Source organism: Sorghum bicolor, chromosome 9, assembly GCF_000003195.3.
Source record: "Sorghum bicolor cultivar BTx623 chromosome 9, Sorghum_bicolor_NCBIv3, whole genome shotgun sequence".
NCBI lineage: Eukaryota > Viridiplantae > Streptophyta > Magnoliopsida > Poales > Poaceae > Sorghum > Sorghum bicolor.
Window position 1 is genome coordinate 51,830,714 of NC_012878.2, and position 20,256 is coordinate 51,850,969.

The window sequence follows — 20,256 nt, forward strand, 5'->3', positions numbered from 1 at the left end:
AAACGAATGCCAAATTGCCAATGATGTCAAATTGAATATTAGTATTAGTATTATTTAAAGACGACCGAAAATTATTGGAGTACAAAGTATGCCAAGTACCAAGTAGTACCAAATACCAAGTACCCGAAAACTACGCTGTCTTTGACAGTTTCATACGCATAAATTTATTCTTCCCCGTACGTCTGGCCAAGTTCCTCACTCCAGCTCCTCCCATTCAGATCTCGCCATCCCAAAACTCTTCGATGGATTTGAACACGCCTTCGGGATCAACAAAAAAGCCCGCGCGAATCAGCTTCTCCTGCAAATCACAGCCCACGTAGACGAAAAAAAAATGGTAAGACATTCGCCGTGCAGCAGGCAGCAGCTGCAGCGTTTCAGCTTCCGAGTTTCTGATGCCATTACACTTGCCTGCTCAATCTCCGAGAACTTGGCGAACAATTCGTCCGGGATGGACCAGTCGTAGACGTCGAAGTTCGCCCTGATCCTCTCCTCGTCGGTGCTCTTCGGGAGCACGCTGTGCCCCATCTGGATGCCCCAGCGCAGCGCCACCTGCGCCGGCGTCTTCCCGAGCTTCTCCGCCGCCGACACGACGACCGGGTGCTCCAGCACCGCGCCCGCCTTCACCATCATCGTTCCCGGCGACCCCAACGGCGAGTAGGCCTACGCAACGACACGACAGCAAGCCGATCAAGAACCTTTGACTGATCACACTACCTACCATAAAACTTTTAGAAAGAACTCTCTGCAGAACTGCGTGCACGTACGGAGAGGTGGATCCCGTTGGCCACGCAGAAGGCGCGGAGCTTGCCCTGCTGCCACACGGGGTGGCACTCCACCTGGTCGACGGCCGGGGGCACGCGCGCCACGGCGAGCAGGTCCGCTAGCTTCTTGCTCGAGAAGTTGCTGACGCCGATGGCGCGCGCCTTGCCGGCGTCGTACAGCTTCTCCATCGCCGCCCACGTCGCGGGGATATCTGACGGGACCACGCTCTGCGGGCCGAACCCGGCGTCTTTCTTCATTCTCACCGGCCAATGTATCTGACGAACGGCGCACGCACCGGCATCTTCCGATGGTAAGTTTTACATTTGAGTTTTTGTGAATTGTGACAAAAACAATGCACGTATGTTTGGAGTTCCTGCAGACTTACGAGGTAAAGATCCACGTAGTCAGTTTGCAGGTTCTTGAGTGTGCCGTCCAGCGCAACCGGGACGTCCTCCGGCGCATGGTTGGTGTTCCTGCACACACAAATGAAATGTTCAGTCAGATGTGCCAAGTCGGCAAGTCCTGAATTTCTGACTAACTGACCAGAGTTTGGAGGTGATGAAGAGATCTTCACGCTTGACTATGCCCTCGTCCAGCACTTTCTTGAGACCAAACCCGACCTGCAGCGCAGAGCAGCAGCGGGTACCGGTTACTTTGGTTTCAAAATTGGGATATCATTTGCTTGCTGATGAGTGATGAGTTACTGATGTGAGGAGGACATTCAGCACATCATTCACCTCTTTCTCGTTGTTGTATGCTTGAGCACAGTCGATGTGCCTGTAACCTGCCTGCACGTTATTCAGTGGCGGGGAAAAAATCAGGAACTGAATTGCAACAGTTCAAGGAAAAGGAGAACAAGTATGCATTAAGTTGACTGAAGCAATGGAATTGGACCTAGATGGACACAGAAATGACAAATGAACATCCACATTAGGCCTTGTCTGGATGTTGTCGGATTCACCTCAATCCACATGTGTTGAAGTAGATTGGGGTGGAATTTAGTTCAAATTCCACTCCAACCCACCCCGATACATGTGGATTAATGTGAATCTGACTACATCCAAACAAGAGCTTAAGTGTCTAGGTGACAACAAGAACTGCAGCTGAAACCATGAACCAGGGGACCAAAGGTCAACGATGGACTTACCTTCACGGCGGCATAGACGGCGTCGCCGACGAGTCCATTGTCGGACTGCCAGGTGCCGAGCCCGACCGACGGGATCTTCGCGCCGGTGTTGAGGACGAAGTGGGTGGCCATACGCCGTACCGCGCGCTGCGTACCAACACTCTGGTGCCCTGTGCGGTTTTGCCTGCCTCCAAAGGTTGGAGCCGAAATATCTGCGGCCTCGACACCCCGACAGTGGCAGATGGAATGCAGTCGCGTCGGACACGGCCCGGAGCAGTTATAGGCCGGGCCCCGCAACCAGCTCTCCATTGTCGGTGATGGCGCCGATGCGGCAGCGACAAGTGCGGTGCGGTGGTCCTGACGCGACGGTGAAGTTTTGGGCGGCACTCGGCCGGTGGGTGGAATGTCAATCGCGATTTCGCGAAAGACAGGACAGCGGCGTTCCTGCACGAAACAAGCCGAGTGGGCTCGTGCCGCTCGTCGTCTCAATGAATCTGTGGGCCACACGAAGCATCTTTCAAAGTCCATCACGTTTACGGCCCAACCCAAATGTGGGTCTAGCTTTTATTTTATTTTATTTTATTTTTTATAAAAAAAATAGACGATGTGCATTTCATGGTGCACTCGTTTTTTTTATATATAAAAATATGCTGCTTTTGAAGGTGTACTACCGTTTTTAAAAAAAACACACATTTACAAACATATATAAAGCACACAACCCTATGGATACATGTTTACTATCTATTTATCTAACAATGTATAAAAAAAGTATGAGAACCTGTATGGATTGAAGGAATTTTCATAGGGATTATAGTGTTTGGAATGGATGTTTATGATCCTAACAATGTATCAAAAAAAGTATCACGACCTGTTTGGATTGGAGGAATTTGTTAGAGGTTTCAAAGGAATCTAATTCCTATGTTTTTGCTTACATCACATAGTGTTTGGAATATAGGAATGAAGTTTTCAATCATCTGCTACAAGCTCTCGTAAAAATTTCCTACACGTGAATGGAGGGATGACCAAGTCCTTGTTTAATAGAATGGAGGAATAAACATGGTCTTATATTCCTAGGTTCTAAACAACAATGCCTATAAAATTCCTGTATTTTTTAATCCTCTGTTTTTTTGCCTACACTCATTTCCTATTCATGTGTTTCATTTCTTTCCTTTATTTTACATTTCTCCGTTCCAAACAGCCCTGTAATTTTTGATAGCATTATGTTTTTTTTAAATGCTGACACAATTTTGCCTAGTGCGCAATGATTAACTCGAATTTAAAAGGTGGTTGAGTTCATCTAGTAGCATCTCCAAAAGACTATTTGCATGGATTTTATTCACAAAATTTAGAAAACCAAATAAAAAATCAGGCTCCAATAGACTATCTGAACCATTTTTCATCTTTTCTGCTCTCCATAACCACCTTCTTGCTCTCCTTTAATGAAGAAGCTACATCACTCTTTGAATATATGGCGGTTCTATCGTAATCTTTTCACACAAGAAGAATATATAGTAAATTGTTGGAGTATAGAGAAGAAAAAAATAGAGAGTACATTAGAGACAAGAGAGATATATAAAGAGAATATCCATAGGTTGACACTTCAAATAAAGATAAAGAGATCGAAGTTTAGATAGACTTTTAAAACATCTTCAACAGTCTTTCATGAACCCACTCACTAAATGTTGATTTAGAGAGCCATTCCATCCAAAAATCACTATCTATATCTCTCAACCCTCTAATAACGTCTCTATATCTTGTTTTATACTTTTGAAAACTAGCTCCGCTCTCTATCTTTAGCGAGCAATGATAAAATATTAGAGAATCGAAATATTTAGAGATCTAGATGAAAAATGTGTTGGAGAGATTTCTTTTCACGCATTGCTATCAATATTAGAGGATATAAAGACATCTTTTATTTACTCTTAGAAGCACCCGTTAAAATTACTCCTCTCATGCTTATTGCTTAATTGATTTGGCAACCTTCTCTCCCTTAAGCATCATGAATTTCACCTTCCTTAACTGTGGAACCAAACACCATTTCGTCTACAACAAGTTAAGTTGGTTAAAATTAAGAACTACAATTTTGAAGCACTTTAGCTTACTTATGTGATTTGGAGATTTTGTGAGGTTGGCTAAACTAGACGGCAGTTTAGATCTCCTCTTTGGAGTCTCAAAAGTTAAAGTGGTTAAAGTTTAGATATGGCATAAGTAAGGACTTGTTTGGATTCTCTTCTCTAAACTTTAGAGCATTTTAACTAAAGCTTTAATATGAAATGGATTAAAATTTAGAACTAGCTTCAGACTATTTGTTTGGAGAGTAGAGGAGTGGATCCGAACAGAAGCAACGCAAGCCCTCTCTCCCACGCGAGGCGTGCACCATGCTCGTTCTTTTTGCTCCGACGGGAGATCACGTCAATAAATAAATGACTTCGAATCCCGTTCGCCGTGAAAGGAAACTTTCAAGGCCGGCCGATTTGTCACTCCGGGCAAAAGTTGCAACGAATATTCGCATATTTGTACTCACTCCACTCAGACGCATCGACCATGCTCGATCAGGTCGCTGTCCCCGTACGTACGTGGTACGTGTCAGTTAACACTGCGCCCAACCCAACACCCATCTTCTGTGTGCCCGGCGTCGCGACGTCGACGCTGGACGACGAGCAGACCGCCGGCACAGCCAAGCACTACTTCATTCCTATATGGACTTGTTTAGTTCTAAAAATTTTACAAAATGAGTAATATAATATTTTTGTTTGTATTTGATAAATATTATCTAATTATAGATTAATTAGGTTTAAAAAATTTATCTCATAAATTATATAATTAGTTATTTTTTATCTATATTTAATGTTCTATGCATATGCCGTAAGATTAGATATGACGAGGATCTGAATAATTTTATAAAATTTTCTGAAACTAAACAAGGCCTATGATCAAAACATGCCGAGTCCATGGATCACATTCATCCATGTTCAGGTCTTGTTTAGATCAAAAACTTTTTAAATTTTGATACTGTAACATTTTCGTTTTTATTTGACAAACATTGTCCAATTATGGTGTAACTAGGCTTAACAGGTTCGTCTTATAATTTACAGATAAACTGTGTAATTAGTTTTTATTTTCATCTATATTTAATATTTTATGTATGTATCGCAAGATTCGATATGACGAAGAATCTTGAAAAGTTTTGAATCTTGGTGTAAGCGGAGCAGAAAACGCGTCGTTGTACGATCAAAGCTACACTCGCTCTACCAGGGCCTGCACCTGCACGTTCTCCCTTTGGAACAGGGAAATAAAAAATCCAAAGAGGCCTGCCGCTGCCGGCCTGCACGAGAAATTTTTCCCGATCCGTGAATCCCTGTCCCAAACGCGGGGCTATCGGCCCCATCGACGTCGTCCACCTCCGCAGAAGAAAGACGACGGACGACGACGCCTCGCTTTCGCTTTCCTAGTACGGCCCGCTCTCACCGCCACCCACTCGGCTGACCCGGCCGTCCCCGCCGCGCACGCGGAAGCCCCCAACACACGCAACCCGGCGGCGCTTTCCCGCCCCCCACCGGGGCCCGGCTCCAGCGACGGCGTCTGGGATACTGGTGGGAGTCTGGGTCTGGGATCCATCCAGTACCCCCGCCAGCCGGGCCCCGCCGCGTGGCCGCGCGCACGTCAGAGTCGCACCAACCTCCGCCGCCGTGACGCCTGGCAAGGCCGGCCGGAGCCGGGACCGGGAGCCTCCACCCGAAATTCCCGTCCCATCCACCATCTCGCCGCTTTTCCACCCTCCTGTGTTCTGCTGCTGCTGCTGTTGGTAGGAGTACTGTTAAAACCTCCCCCCTTCGCCGCCTCCTCGAGACCCAAATTCTTGCCTACTGCTGTTCCTGTTCCTGTTCGTGTTCGGTAGGAGCACTTGTCAATTACTGTCAAATCCCCCTTCGCCGCTTCCTCGAGACCCCAATTTTTGTTGCGTAAAAAACCCGCAGTGATCCGCCCAACTCCCAACTAACCCACCGGATTGGAGCGCGCATGGTCGATCGCCGCGGCCGCTGCTGAGCTGCGGGCTGCGGCGGGAGGCGAGAGGTCGTGGGTCGAGGGTAGGAGGCGATGGCCGGGATGCTGGGGAGGCCTGGTTCTTGGGGCGGCCTGGTGCTGCGGGTCGGGCAGACGTTCTTCGCCGCCGCCTGCATCGGCGTCATGGGCAGCTCGCTCGGATTCGCCAGCTACACCGCCTTCTGGTAAGCGACATGAAAACCACAAACCGTCTCCTCGTTGACCTTTGTGTTCTGGGGTTTTCTTCTTCTGCACTTATGTTGGTTGGGGTTTCTCGTGAATCTATCCATTTGGCGGGGAGCAGACCAATTTCCGCAGCTTAGCATGGCTCTCGCCTCTCAGCTGCAGCAATGCGAGATTACAGCGTGTTTGGTTGCTGGCCAGGCTCCCTGGATGCAGCAATGTAGTGGTTACGGTGCTGGGGTTTCAGGCGCGGTTAGGACTCAGGAGTGCTACTAGTACCCCCACTTTGCCTCGGATCATTCGTTGACGACTCTTCAGTCCTCATTATTGTTTTCTGGATGAATTGAGTCGTAATTAGGTTCATTTTTGGGGGGATTGTGGAGTGAGGGAGGGGCGATTAACAAACTGCTTGTTAATTTCTGGGTTGCGTTTTGTTAAGTGCATTTAGTTTGGACTTCGGAGGGTTAGTTGCAACATTCGAGACAAAAAATCTGAGAAGTATATGATTGTCGTCCAATTATACAGATAATCTGAAAAACATGTTAGCATGGAGGTGTATTCAAAGAATCTATTTTGTTTGATATGATGTTGGGAGCTTGAAACACGTGGTGCATTTGTGGTCATTCCAGTATCTAATGGATCCTTGTTGCTGTGATTGCTTATGTGCTGATGTTTAGTAAGATGTTAACTCAGATTGGTACAGCTCGTAAAATTTCTCCTTTCGAATTTGCAAAAAGCTCATATTGTCCTTCACATTTCAGCTACTTGATTGCATCAATGGGACTTCAAATGCTGTGGAGTTTCGCACTTGCTTGTCTTGATGGATATGCCATTACAACCAACAAGGATCTCACCAGCCCCATTCTAGTGAGCTTGTTTGTCGTTGGAGACTGGGTAATGACTAAACTCATTTTGGAACTCTTGTCATCTAGTATCTTGGGTTGACTGCTCCAGGGGTTTTTTATGTAGTTTTACCTATATGCTTTGATAAACCCTTAACATCCAGTATATTGGTATACTACTTTATAGAAGCACTGAAGTTGTCCATATGAATGTTTCAAACTCATTGATATTTTTGCAGTTCTTTTCTATATGTTTGGAACTGTGGACCTTTATCCATAAATTTTGCTATGCTAGAAGTTTTCGTTTTGTTTAAATGTTTTAGGATTCTCGATGTAAAACCTCTTGAACTATTTAGCTATCGATTTATTTGTGAATATTAGCATGGAGCACAAATACTTGTACACTTGTTTTAAAAAGGCTGAAGATCCATTTATATCAAAATAGATTTTGGTCGCCAAAGTTGTGTTTAATAGGGTACCAATTTGCAAACTATTACTTGTTTGTGATGGAGAGAGTAATAATAATATCTATTTTTCAACATAAGTGCTCTGCACATTCTAAATCAGTGATGCAGTACATTCTGTTTCCCCCCTTTGAGAAGAGTTGATAGTTTCACATTTGTACATTTGATGTTATTTTTAAATGGGCAAAGTTTGGTTTTCTGTACATGATGTTCGTTATTCACGGTCTCCCTGTTTGATGGGTCATGCATTCTGATGCCAGCTTGGGGTCATACTAAGGGGAAATATCAGATCTGTGTATTACACGCAGTCTGGTGTGGATTTGTTATTTATCAAATCGTACGAGTCTAGCCTTGTATTCATTTGGGTGACGCTCATCTAATCACGTCAATGCTTTCAGCAGCACTAATGAAAACCAATCTACTGAGTGTAGGTAACAGCAATTCTGTCATTCGCCGCAGCAAGCTCATCTGCTGGTGTAGTAATTCTATTTCAAAAGGATGTGTTCTTCTGCAGAAGGTATACCCAACTTCCTTGTGGAAAATATGAGCTCGCCACAGCGTTTGCCTTCCTGTCTTGGGCACTCAGTGCTACATCAGCCTTGATCATGTTTTGGCTCCTCGCTGCATTCTGACTTTGTGTAAAATTTGGTGGTAGCGATGTTTATAGTGCCTACTTTGCTGTTCTCTCCTCATAGCTCTTACAACTATATCACATATTTAGCAGACCACGTAGCCCAAAAATGGAAAGATGGGATCATGTAAAGTCCTTGGAGGGAACAGTTACTAATGGAAGAAATTCACTGAACAGATAATTTTGCTATCTGCTGAGTTAATTGCCTTTCGCTATCTTTGATGCAAGGTGACCTTGCACGCTGCAATCAAGCAGTTCTATGTAAACAATCTGAAGCAAGACCTTGCAATTTTAATTTTTGACAGAGATGGCATTTATGTTGTGTGATGCATTTTTTTACTCTAGCGCAACTAGGTAATGGTTACATGCTGTCGACAAAACTAAACAAGTTGGCCAATTTCGCATCAAGGCAGTTGTTTTTGAATTTCTGTGAAAGAAACGCCACAAGTATCTGCATCAGAAATCCTGACGCGTTTAGCGTAAAGATGGCGGGAGCAGTAGCAACCTTGAGCACAACAGGAATGCAACCACTGAACCATAGTAGTTTAGCAGCTAGGAGCAGCCACAGTAGCTTAGCATCTGGAGAACGGCGCAGAATCCATCAGGCGCGGCTCCACAGGTCCAAACATTCGTGAAGAAGCATCTAATTGTTCGGGTCCACTCCGGACAGGCCTTTTTGGTTGATGGCCAAGCATCAAATCACTTAGGTTATCATCTGGTTTCATGTCTCAACTTATTAGGCGTGCGAAACTTTTCGTCTAGGTATGGGAATTGATCCCACAAGAGCCATGTGCCCATAATGTCTTGGCAAGATATCCTTCCAAGCCAAGTTGTGGCTATCTTTTTCTGTGCCGCAAGTTAGACGATTTAGGCAAAGACAAAACCAAGTTGTAGGTTGTGGCTATCTTTTTCTCTGCCACAAGTTAGACGATTTAGGCCTTGTTTATATGTGAATTTTTTTTTTGGATTTCGCTACTGTAGCACTTTCGTTTGTTTGTGGCAAGTATTGTCCAATCATGGACTAACTAGGATCAAAAGATTCATCTCGCGATTTATAAGCAAACTGTGTAATTAGTTTATGTTTTCATTTATATTTAATGCTTCATGCATGTGCCGCAAGATTCGATGTGACAGAGAATCTTGAAAACTTTTTTATTTTTGGAGTGAACTAAACAAGGCCTAAGGCAACAAAAAGTGTGGCAAAAGTTAGGCACGAAAGTGTGACAACCCTTGGCAATCTTAGGAATGAAGCAAACATATTCACCTTGCAATCATGAATTGTCAAAAAGAAAGAAAAAAAACGAAATTGTACTGCACCAATGACTTTATAGCATCAATGTAGGATCCAAAAGTACCAAAATCTCAAACTTTCGTAGTACAAAGGTTGAAAGCTTTTGCTAAACAAACGGAGAGCACAATAAAGAAAAGCTAAAAGACTCTTATCCTTCTTCCAAAATTTGGATTTCGGTAAATTGGCAAAAGAATGACGCAAAGTAAATTGCATTCGTGCAGTCTCGATCGTTCAAAACTTCAGGAATATATGAGTAAGGACAAACATCCTACTACACTGATTCAAAATCCTTTTTATCAAAATCTAGTAGAAAAACCCTAGCACCTTGCCACCAACATTCTTCCTCCTGGCCTCTTCATGATCCATGATGCCAGCAGAGGTCGTCAAAACAATGAAACCAAACTGCACAACAAACAGTGACGAAGCACGTATGACGAAGGAACGGACCTGACGAGATGGAAGGAGCCTAGCAGTCCACCCTTCAATTTCCTTGACACCAACATCAAAACGAGGACTGATTACTCCACACTTGTTCAGCCTGCCGTTCAACTCAACAACAATCTTTCCAGCACGATGGTCATCAACATACTCAAACTCACCGATATACCCTGCAGAAAAGGACAGCAGTCATGAACCCTTTCCTTGCTTTCAACAAGTTTCAAACAAAATGTAACTAAAGAGAACTAACCATGCTTCTGCATCACCAAAAGATCACCTTTGAAGATGGCCTGATCATCACTTGCCTCTTCCCACGCTTCTCAGCATTATACATGCTCTTGAGAGCATCGTTCAAGACACTAACTCTCACCATCCTCGGCGAACCTGCAGAGGTGTGCACCACGCCACCACCAGACTTGTGAAGAGAATGAAAAAAAGTCAACATTTAACTTTTAGCTGTTCAATGGCAAAGTATATATGTATGTAGTTTAACTATGGTGTAGAAGCGTCTTGTAGACCAGATTCTTTTTATCATTTGGGTTTGATGCAAGAAATCTCTCCCAGATGGGAAGCAGTTTCCCATGGTTGAACTAGATGCTATTTACTTGGGTTATGGTGAGCAAGAAATAATATGTTTATTTTGTTTTCCAAAGAAGTTGGTTAGATCTTCTGCGGAGACCATGTGTTTGCTTGCTTGTTTATTTCTTCTTATTGGGCGAGACTCCAGAAAGGTGCTGGAAGGAGCAGATAATCGGAAGGAAGGAGTGCTGCAAAACATTGTTGTTTTTGCATCTAGGTGGTGGAGTGGATCAGGGGCTATTCTATGTATTATTGTCTGTTGTTTAGTATCTGTAAGAATAGAAGGTTGCTGTTAGTTAATATTGGTTTCGTTATGTGTCTGGGCTATCCGATTAGAACTCTTTGTGTTGCTTGTAACTCAAAGTACCCAAACAATGTAATTTCATTGCTTATGGCAATAAAATTGGACGTCGCCAGTTGTGGAAAAACAGACTTGTAAGGAAGCCATGTGTTACAAACCCAAAAGGATTAAACTGGCAGCTTCAGAACAAAATAATTGAGTATATATAAGAAACAACTAGTAAGACATCAAATAGAGGTCTACTAACACGGTAAGACTAACAGATAACATTTCACAAAGGTAGAAACAAAAGATAATTTGTGGCAGATGGAAGGGGTGAAAAGAAAACCTAGCATGCAAATTAAATGGTAAATCAAATAACACTGACCCACAGGCCACAAGTCTTGCAATCATAATGTTTCAGTAGTCCACAAACTAACTATGCACTGGATGTACAAATTAGGTAAGAGACAATACAACTTTTATTGGTAGCATAACATGTGAACAACACAGTGATACTGTCATCATCTCATTATTTCTTTTTGCCAAGGACAACAGTAATCACTAACATAGGATGTTGCAATGAGCATCTAGAGACTAGATAATCTTGTTCCCCAATGTTTTTTTTTGAAAGGAATGGCAGGAGCTCTGCCTCTCAATTAAGAAAGGAGTAAAAGAGTTTTTTATGTACAAATTATAGAAACAGCAGCAACAGGAAAGCCAAACACAAAGCAGCTGAACACTGGCAGAAAAACAAACTGCAACTTGCTAGCCAGCTCTCTCAATAGCCCTTTTTCTTTGTGCAATGTCTTCTTTGATTCTTGAAGCAACCTGCAAGGCCGGTTCATATGCGTTGCTGAAAATTCTACTATTTCTCTCCTTCCAAAGATTCCAGCATGTGTAAATGACCAAGCCGTTGAAGCGCCTTCTTTCTTCTTTTGTGACCATGAGTACGGTGTCCTCCCACCATGAACTCAAGCGTTCAGGGTCCTGATCAAACTGGGTTAACCGGGGGTCAAAGTGTTCCCAGTTTAGGATGTGGTTCCATACTACCTTGGCGAATGGGCAAAGTAGGGAAAGGTGTAAGCATGTTTCCAAGGGCCCGTTGCACAGTACGCAGCGGTCCTAGTGAGGCCATCCTCTTCTCTGCAGATTATCTGCCGTTAGTATTTTTCCTTGCACTAGGATCCATGTAAAGACTTTGTATTTGTTTTCTGCCTGAGCCTTCCAAATGAGGTCACTTTTGAAGATGGTATAGGAACCCTTGAACTGAATCCTATATGCAGAGCTAGTGGAGTAGGAACCATCTGCAGTCCAACGCCAAATAATGGAGTCCTTTACGCCAGGCCGCAGGTGGACAGCTTGGATTCTTATCCAAAGGGAGACAAATTGCTCTCTATGTGCTCTGTGGTGCTGACACGGTTTCTTAGGTAGTGTATCCATCTGTCGTTTTCTTAGGTAGTGCATCCATGATCGGTTGATCTAGTGCTGACACTTTTCAAGCTCTTGCTGCACTGACCTGTTTTTCCTTGCAACCAACTCAAACAAGTGTGGGGCAAGGTTTTTGGGGGCTTCACCATCAAGCCAGTTATCATGCCAGAAGCGCGCCTTGGCTCCGTCACCGATTGTGATCGTAGTTGAGGCATTAAAGAGGAGGCGGTCATCTTTATTGTAGGGTAGTTCAGAGCCTGTCCATGGTTTGGATTCATCGGTCCAGTCCTGCCAAAGCCATCGAAGACGAAGAGCTCTTCCAAACTTCTCCAGGTCTAGGATTCCTAGCCCGCATAACACATGGTTGTAGAGGCAATAGAAGTATAGCTTGCTTTGCCAGTGAATAGTTGCGCCTAGACTATGTGATGCGAGAACTATTATATCAGCAAAAATAGCTATTGAAAGACATGGTGCACGCAAAAAAAAACTTGGACCATGGATCATATTCCGAAATGGAAGGGTGGACTTATGAACTTGGCTGGGAGAGCCATGTTGACCCAGACCATGTTGTCAAACATTCCAGTGCATATCCCCATTGTAGTCTGCCTTTCTGCTTGGGCAATCGAAGCTATTGATGGTTAGCAGAGAGATTTTCTGTGGGCTGGTGCTGAATCAGTGTTTGTGTAGCAAGTGCAAAGTAACATAGGAGGTCGTTTGCAGGCCTAAAGAACTTGAAGGGTTAGGGATCACCGCTTTGCATCGCTTTAGTATGGCTCTGCACCTGTTCTGGGAGTGGCATCAGTGGTCTGATCCACAAGATGCTGGGTTGATCGTCCGAATAAACCAGATAAAGCAGTCCAAGCCTTGTTCTTTGATGCAATGGAGGTCCAAGTGGTTGATGGTGCTGCCCCTTCCTTTTGATTGGATAAGTGGCTTGATGGAAAGTGTTCTTGGTTCCGGCTCAACATCGGCCTCATTCGGTCAGGGATACACTTGACGACTGTGCATGGGTAAAGGACATTCCTAGGGCGCTGACTGTGCAGGTGCTACTGGACTATGTCATGCTTTGGGAGAGGCTAGATCAGGTAGTGCTTCAGAGTCGCATCCATGATCGGTTGATCTAGTGGTGGTCAGCGAACAAGCAGTATTCTGTTTCATCAGCTTACAGAGCGATGTTAGTTGGCTCAATCCGCATGGCAGGCACGAAGGAGCTCTAGAAGGTCTGTACTCCACCGAAAGTGAAATATTTCTTTTCGCTAGGTCTCGATAGTCAGCACTAACAACAAATAGGAGGTGGAGGCACAATTTGCAGGATTCAGAGTCCTGCGCTTTGTGCCATCAGGTTTCAAAGACTGGATCACCAGCTGATGGGTTATGTTCTCAGTCGGGAAGTTTGGTCCCGTCTGCTCCTTTGCCTAGGCTTGGAGGTATTAATCCCTTATTTGACAAGTAAGATGTTTGATTGGTGGCTTGGATCTAGGAAGTTGGTTCTGAAGCTCTCTCGTCGTGATTTTGATACACTTGCGCTTTTGGTGTCCTGGCACCTCTGGAAAGAATGTAATGATCACACGTTCCGTCGCTGCTATTCGACTCTGTTCAATAAAGTGGAGTTGATTCTGGAAGAGGTTGAAGAGCTGATTCTAGCGAGTTTCAGTCGCTTCTGTTTTCCAATGAGTATTGTATTTGAGCTATGTGCTGAGTGTTGTCTTTCTCTGTTTGGTCGCAAAGTGTTTGTGTAATTAACGCCTACGAGAACTAAGTTCTCATCTGTTAGAGGATGTTTGGTTGGAGTTGTTAAAGTTTAACGGGTAATGTAGCATTTTCGTTTTATTTGATAATTTTTGTTTAATCATGGACTAATTAAGCTCAAAAGATTCGTCTCACAAATTACTCTCTAGCCATGTTTTTAGTTTCGTAAATAGTCTACATTTAATACTTCATGCATGTGTCCAAACATTCGATATGACGGGCGGTAAACTTTACCGCCCGCAACCAAACAGGCCAGCTTAGGCTTCCCAATGACTTTTGTATTTTGTTTCCTACCCTCTTTAATGAAAGAAGTGCTAAGGCACGGTAAAAAAATGGTGTTGGCTAATCAGTCCACATGTGGCAACCGACGAATAGAATATTTGACCCTTCAAAGTTCAGATTCAGCTAAAAAAGCACTTCATCAGTTTTACTGCGTCCAATTGAGACAGTCCAACAGTGTGTTTCCTAAAACTCTACAAATAGATTGAGAATATCAGTTGAGCCAAAACAAAGCTTTATTTGAATGACAGGAAGGAAAGCCTTTTTGAAATTTAACTCAATTTCCCCCCAAACGAGTGCTCAGTTGCTCACACGAAACAAGATTTTGGTTGCAAATATCTCAAATAATACAAAATAGGGACGCAACATGAAGAAGCCTTCAGACATACAACACAATGTCTGGTGAATTTAGTTAAAAACATGATATATTTACATTCTTAGTTACAGGCTCAGGAAGAGACACAAGACACCAACAGGAGGCCAATAGCTGGGTCCTGGGTGGATTACATAGCCATTAACGGCTACGGTCGCCACTAAAGAACTACTGTACTAAACAAGGATTAAGATCCGGATCCACAGGAGAAATGATGCGCACCTCTCGAGGGCGGTGGGCAAAGCCGAGGTTACTCCTCCGTTGCGGCAGCGGCGGAGAGACAGGCAGGGAACAAGGCGACGGGCAAGGGCGGCACAGGACAGGACAGGGGACGAGAGAGACGAGTCGAGGGTTTTTACTTTTTAGGCCTTGTTTCTCTGAAAATTTTGCAAAATTTTTCACATTTCCCGTCACATCGAATCTTTAGACGCATGCATGAAGTATTAAATATAGACGAAAATAAAAACTAATTGCACAGTTTGGTCGGAATTGACGAGACGAATCTTTTGAGTCTAGTTAGTCCATGATTAGATAATATTTGTCAAATACAAACGAAAGTAATACAGTGTCCATTTTTCAAAAATTTTCACAACTAAACAAGGCCTTAGTGTTCTCAAGGTCTTGTTATGATGGGCCTGGGTTTGGGCTGAGCGAAATGAGACCCAAGAGAGAGGCAGACGGTGGACGCGTTTGCGTTGCTACTTACTATAGTTTATCCGCAGAATTTGCCAGTTATTCATGGCTTTTTAGCCAAAAGAAATTGTTAGCATGTTGACAAGTAGGCTGATAAAAAAAAAGTTGGTAAGTAGGGATGCATGGACTCATGTACGTGCTTACATGAGCCCATGTTTGTGTATAAGTATGTTAGATACTTCTGTTGTATTTGCTCAAAAGAAAGATGTTTCTTCTGTAATTTGTTAGAGCGGATGTTTTCAGAGACGAAGAAAGATTTTTTTTCTCCTGTCATTAGAGGAATCCGGAGGTTTTATTTTTGCTTTTCGGGTTTTTTTAATTTATCAAGTAATTTATAAAATCCGAAAAATCAATGGCTCAGATTTATTTAAGATATATTATTCCCTTTAGGAGTGTACCTTAGTTTTGCTTATAAATATATAGATAGAGATAGAGAAGAGAATAGAGATAGATATGAAGATAGAGAAATAAAGAGTGATGAAAAGAGTGATAAAGCTTTCTTTAGATGAATTGGGATAAATCTTTTTTTCCCTTTCCTGTGAACAAATTGAGGCATTGTGGATTCTAGCTTTTGTATCTCTAACTGAAACAAAGAGTTATAGATTCTAGCTTTTATTATCCCTGACTGGAATAAATATCTGCTTTTGACCATTCACATCCCCACAATTTGCTTAGATTTCACAATCCAATAATCTGTGCAAACCCACCTTTTATCAGATTATGGCAAAGCACACGAACCACCATTCCATTGTGTCCACATCTAATCTAGAGTGAGAAAAAGAGAGAAGAGGGATGCCAGCTTTTGAAACCCATGCACCTACTAGTCTACTACTCGGCTCAGGCCAGTAACTTGTAAGGGGACATGTAAATGCACATATATACCACCATTTTGAAAAGCATGGATTTCTGAACTAGAAATTCATGTGTTCCGTCATTTGCTTTTGCTTGACGTATTATTCCAACGACGAACGACACACAATTCTCACTCCAAGGTGCAAAGCCTCTCCTTAGGAGGACCTGCACCCATGCACACACAGTAATAACCTACACTTACACGCACCTTAGGCTAATATTCACAGTTACTCAGCATCATCCTCAACAGGTTCAGTGTGAGCAAGGCCTTCGCTTGCTTTTCTTTCTTGCCTCACGGCTTCACGATCGACTCACGGTTCTGGGGACGCCGGACGCCGGCCGGCGGTGCGACGGGCACCTCACCGGAGAGCGTCGTGCCACGCCGACCGCACTGGAGCTGGCTGTAGTAGTCTGGGAGAACAGATCGCCGCTAGTCGCCGTCACCTGTTGGTACCGGCCGGAGTCGCCCGGGAGATGGAAGTAGGACGTCGGCGAGGGCTCGTCGAAGAAGAGGTCGCCCACGGAGACCTGCCCTTCCTTCCTGTACTGCACGATGGCCCTGTAGATGAACGGGATGAGGCCTTCCATGGCCACAAATCTGCAGAAGCTCACGGGAGAGCTGGGACTGGGAGACGGGAAGAGGATGAAGGAAGGAGTAGTTACGACACTTGCTTTAGGGGGGTTTGTCTCTTGAGGTGGCAGTGGAGGCAAAGGTGAGCTTAAAAAGGGAGACAAAGATGCATGACTTGGACACTTGAAATGGATAGAGACCATTAGACCAAATGGAGTGATTTCCAAGGATCTAACTGTATCTAATACTAATATATATTCTGATAAGATGGGAGTATTAATAGTAATAGAAATTATTCTCTGACAGCAGCTTGAGAGCAACTCTGAATGAAGTAGCTAATAAAAAGTATCTAATAATATATATTCTGATAAGACGGTATTTAAAGTATGATCAAGTAAACTTTTGGCTGAATGAAGTAGCTACCAAACGCTCACATGTCTATCAAATCTAAGCCATATCGGTCCATAAAGTCAGTAACAATTTTCAGAAAGAAAAGGGGGGAGATTGTTTTGGCGCTGCGGCGGTGGTAGGATTTTAGCACGGGGAGGAGACTTGAACGCAAGGGATGTTCAGTCTTAGAAGGCGAGTTTTACAAGTGGACAGCGACGCGGTGGAGTTTCAGTGCAGGGATATCCTTTGTAAATTCAACTCTTGGAAGCATACGGCTTACCTTACCTGCTGCAAAAGAAAAGGAAGCCAAATAATGCCCGCGTCTGACTGAGCTGAGAGACCCCGACCATGATTGGTTATCCACCGGAATTGTTAATCTGGTGGCGTAATCCGCTGGAAATCCCAGCGCCAGCACGGAAGATCCCGATCGTTCTCGCGTCACTCCAACCAACTCTGCCCATCTTGACGATGACTTCTCGAGCACTCAGGTGCACCAGAGATCATTAGAGATCGATTATTCTGCAGCTCGTGTGGCTGGAACTGACGCATTCTTGCGAGATTGACCGTTCTAAACTAGTAATGAAGAATGTTTTTTTTATCTGATCATGCCGGAGACGACTGAGAAGATGCCGGTTAGGCAGCAGTTCACACCGGACAGATCATCTGATGGTGGTTTTTTTAGTATGTGCTGCGTCCGCAGCCTGCTGGTAGGAGTGCTATTTATTACGCCTGGTCAGCGGCAGATGATGAGGTCATGATTTTGTTTAATAGATATAATTTGGATCGGCAGTTTGGCACTGATGTGCTCGTCTCAACTAAAAAGGATTCAGGATGGGATCGAAAGCTGCAGCGGAATTCCAGTTTCCACGGGAAACTTGGTATGCTTGAACTCAGGCTTCAGACCTCACATCAGGGACCTGCTGCTATCGGTGTCCTTCCTGCTTTGATTTTCAGGAAACAATATCGCTGCAGAATCCTTTGGGTGTTACCGTTGGTTGCTCAAGGTTTTCTGATGGCTCTGCCGGCATGCAGACAGTTGTGACGATGACTTGGCGCCAATAAGCTCTATGCATCCGGATTTGAGATATTTGAACCTTTTTGTGCTGTGCCTATATACTGCCAAGTATATATATAGGAACTGTTTGAATACCCCTTCTAAACTTTAGTCCTCGTCACATTAGACGTTTGAACACTAATTATTAGGAGTATTAGATATAGACTACTTCACATATGAAGGCTAATTTGTAAGACGAATCTATTAAGTCAATAAACATGTGCTAGTCATGGATTAATTAGGCTTAATAGATTCATCTCACTAATTAGTCTACTCCTACACAGTTAGTTTTATTAGCTCAAGTTTAGTTCTCTAGTTATTAACATCGGAACGTCCAATGTGACACGGACTAAACTTTAATCAGACTTGGATTTTCAACTCAACATCATGTTGCACAATGAGATAATTTGATGCTTGAATATTCTCTCTCTTGAGCATTGATATATTTCTACCTTGTGGATAGTCCTAGAGAACATATGAATAAATAACAAACTTTAGGCTTCCAAGTAGCTTCGATGTAGGGTAGGGTGTCTAGCTAGGTCAGCTTAAAAGTTCTGAGGGCACTTAGATTTCTACCATGTGCTTGTATATCTTTTTTCGTCTGGATGGTTGAAGAGAGTAACGAATCTTTATATTCTCTCTTCCAAATTATAAGTTATATTGTGACTTTTCTAGGTATATATAACTTTTGTTATTTGCTATATGTATATTATACGTTGTCTAGATATATAGTAATAAATAGAATGAGTAAAATTGATAATACAATTAAGTGTTATTTTTACGAAATTGTAGAACTAGTATAATTGCTTTCTTTTGAATCCAATTTCAAGTTCAATTAGAAGGATAGAAAGACCATGAGAATGGGAAAAGAAAATTATAATATTTTATTTTAACGAATCCCCCTTTTTAGTTCCTCTTTTTTGTAATTTTCTTATTATCAATTCCATTCATTTTTAGAATATCTTTTTATTCTATATCTATAAATTTATTCTATATCTATAAACAATATTCTATAAAAAATCTTTATTTGGTAAACTAAAAAATACAGTAGTCAGTATTTCTTATAATAGATACTTATTATGTCATAAGAATCTTAAGATATATTTCGAATAGATAGAAATAGTAATTCGAATTGAGACACATTCTACTAGTGGCACCTATGAGCCAATGAATTAGTGGCATCTAATCGAGAGTGGTTGTTTTATTCAAGTTTTATTATATTTTATTTGATGTAGTATTTTTAAAAATAACAATATAAAACTCTCCATTGAGATAGTCTAAGGCAAAAAAAAAATGCAGAGTCCAGTCAGCAATTAATCAGCCCGAGCTATCTGCAATCAGCTTTTGCTGGGCCGCAGGCCTATCGGCATGTGAGCGGCCTTCTCAAGAAAGTCAAGTTTCTATGGACCAATTTGATTATTTAGGCCTTGTTTAGTTCCAAAAAAATTTATAAAATTTTTCAGCCGTCACATTGAATCTTTAGATGCATGCATGGAGTATTAAATATAGACGAAAATAAAAACTAATTGCACAGTTTAGTCGGAATTGACGAGACGAATCTTTTAAGCCTAGTTAGTCTATGATTGGATAATATTTGTCAAATACAAACGAAAATGCTACAGTGTCGATTTCCTAAAAAAATTTGGAACTAAACAAGGCCTTAGGTATTCTACTGTGGATCCGAGTCACCTTTTTTTCTAGTGCAAAACAATTAAGGAGGTGTGGCGCCTTCTGAATTTAGAGCAGCAGTGATGGCAGAAATGGAGTCGGCATTAGCAGTAGTTCAGTATATTCTACAAATCAAGTTGGAAGCGAAGTACATGACACTCATTACTCTCTGGATGTGCTGGACTGAAAGGAATTCTCTGCTTCTACTAGAGCCGGTGGGTGGGGCTTCCTGATCAGGGACTGTGGTGGAGACGTGGTGGTGGCGGGAAGAGGAAGAGTCGATCATCTATTTGATAGCTGAAATCATAGTCTGTGTTCAGGTGTTCAGGCAGCAGTTGATCATGGAATTGGTAATCTGATAGTGGAAACAGACGCGGTGCCAGTCAAGCAAGCTATATTGTCTGAAGATTTCCACTATTCAATGCCGGGTGGGCTTGTGGAGGAATTGCGGCTCCTAACGAGCACTAATTTCATTATCTTTCGAGTTTCTTCAGTTTCTAGAAATTGCAATAGAGTTTGCTCATGAATTGGTAGTTGTTGGGCGTAATTGTGACGA

At 42.9% G+C, this 20,256-nt stretch overlaps 3 protein-coding genes and 1 pseudogene across 4 annotated transcripts; 1 reads left to right on the plus strand and 3 right to left on the minus strand.

Moving 5' to 3' along the window:
* On the minus strand, positions 15 to 2,140 carry LOC8061761 (NADPH-dependent aldo-keto reductase, chloroplastic). Its single transcript, XM_021447866.1, has 7 exons — positions 1,910 to 2,140; positions 1,500 to 1,550; positions 1,306 to 1,382; positions 1,148 to 1,235; positions 765 to 1,037; positions 409 to 660; positions 15 to 298 (listed from the first exon to the last, which is right to left on the minus strand). The coding sequence occupies exons 1-7, from the start codon at positions 2,018 to 2,020 to the stop codon at positions 215 to 217; spliced, it is 936 nt and encodes a 311-aa protein (XP_021303541.1). The 5' UTR covers positions 2,021 to 2,140; the 3' UTR covers positions 15 to 214.
* On the plus strand, positions 5,245 to 8,369 carry LOC8061762 (CASP-like protein 5B2). 2 transcript variants are annotated; one of them, XM_021448448.1, is made up of 4 exons: positions 5,245 to 6,117; positions 6,877 to 7,009; positions 7,853 to 7,938; positions 8,146 to 8,369. In XM_021448448.1, exons 1-4 carry the CDS (start codon positions 5,987 to 5,989, stop codon positions 8,231 to 8,233), a joined length of 438 nt encoding a protein of 145 aa, XP_021304123.1. In that variant the 5' UTR covers positions 5,245 to 5,986; the 3' UTR covers positions 8,234 to 8,369. The 2 variants fall into 2 exon arrangements, with proteins under 2 accessions (XP_021304123.1, XP_002439909.1); XM_002439864.2 differs by having other exon boundaries at positions 5,255 to 6,117; positions 7,853 to 8,369.
* On the minus strand, positions 9,498 to 14,754 carry LOC8072537 (annotated as a pseudogene).
* LOC8061763 lies at positions 16,023 to 16,737 on the minus strand. The gene has a single exon (XM_021447994.1). It carries the CDS (start codon positions 16,603 to 16,605, stop codon positions 16,318 to 16,320), a length of 288 nt encoding a protein of 95 aa, XP_021303669.1. The 5' UTR covers positions 16,606 to 16,737; the 3' UTR covers positions 16,023 to 16,317.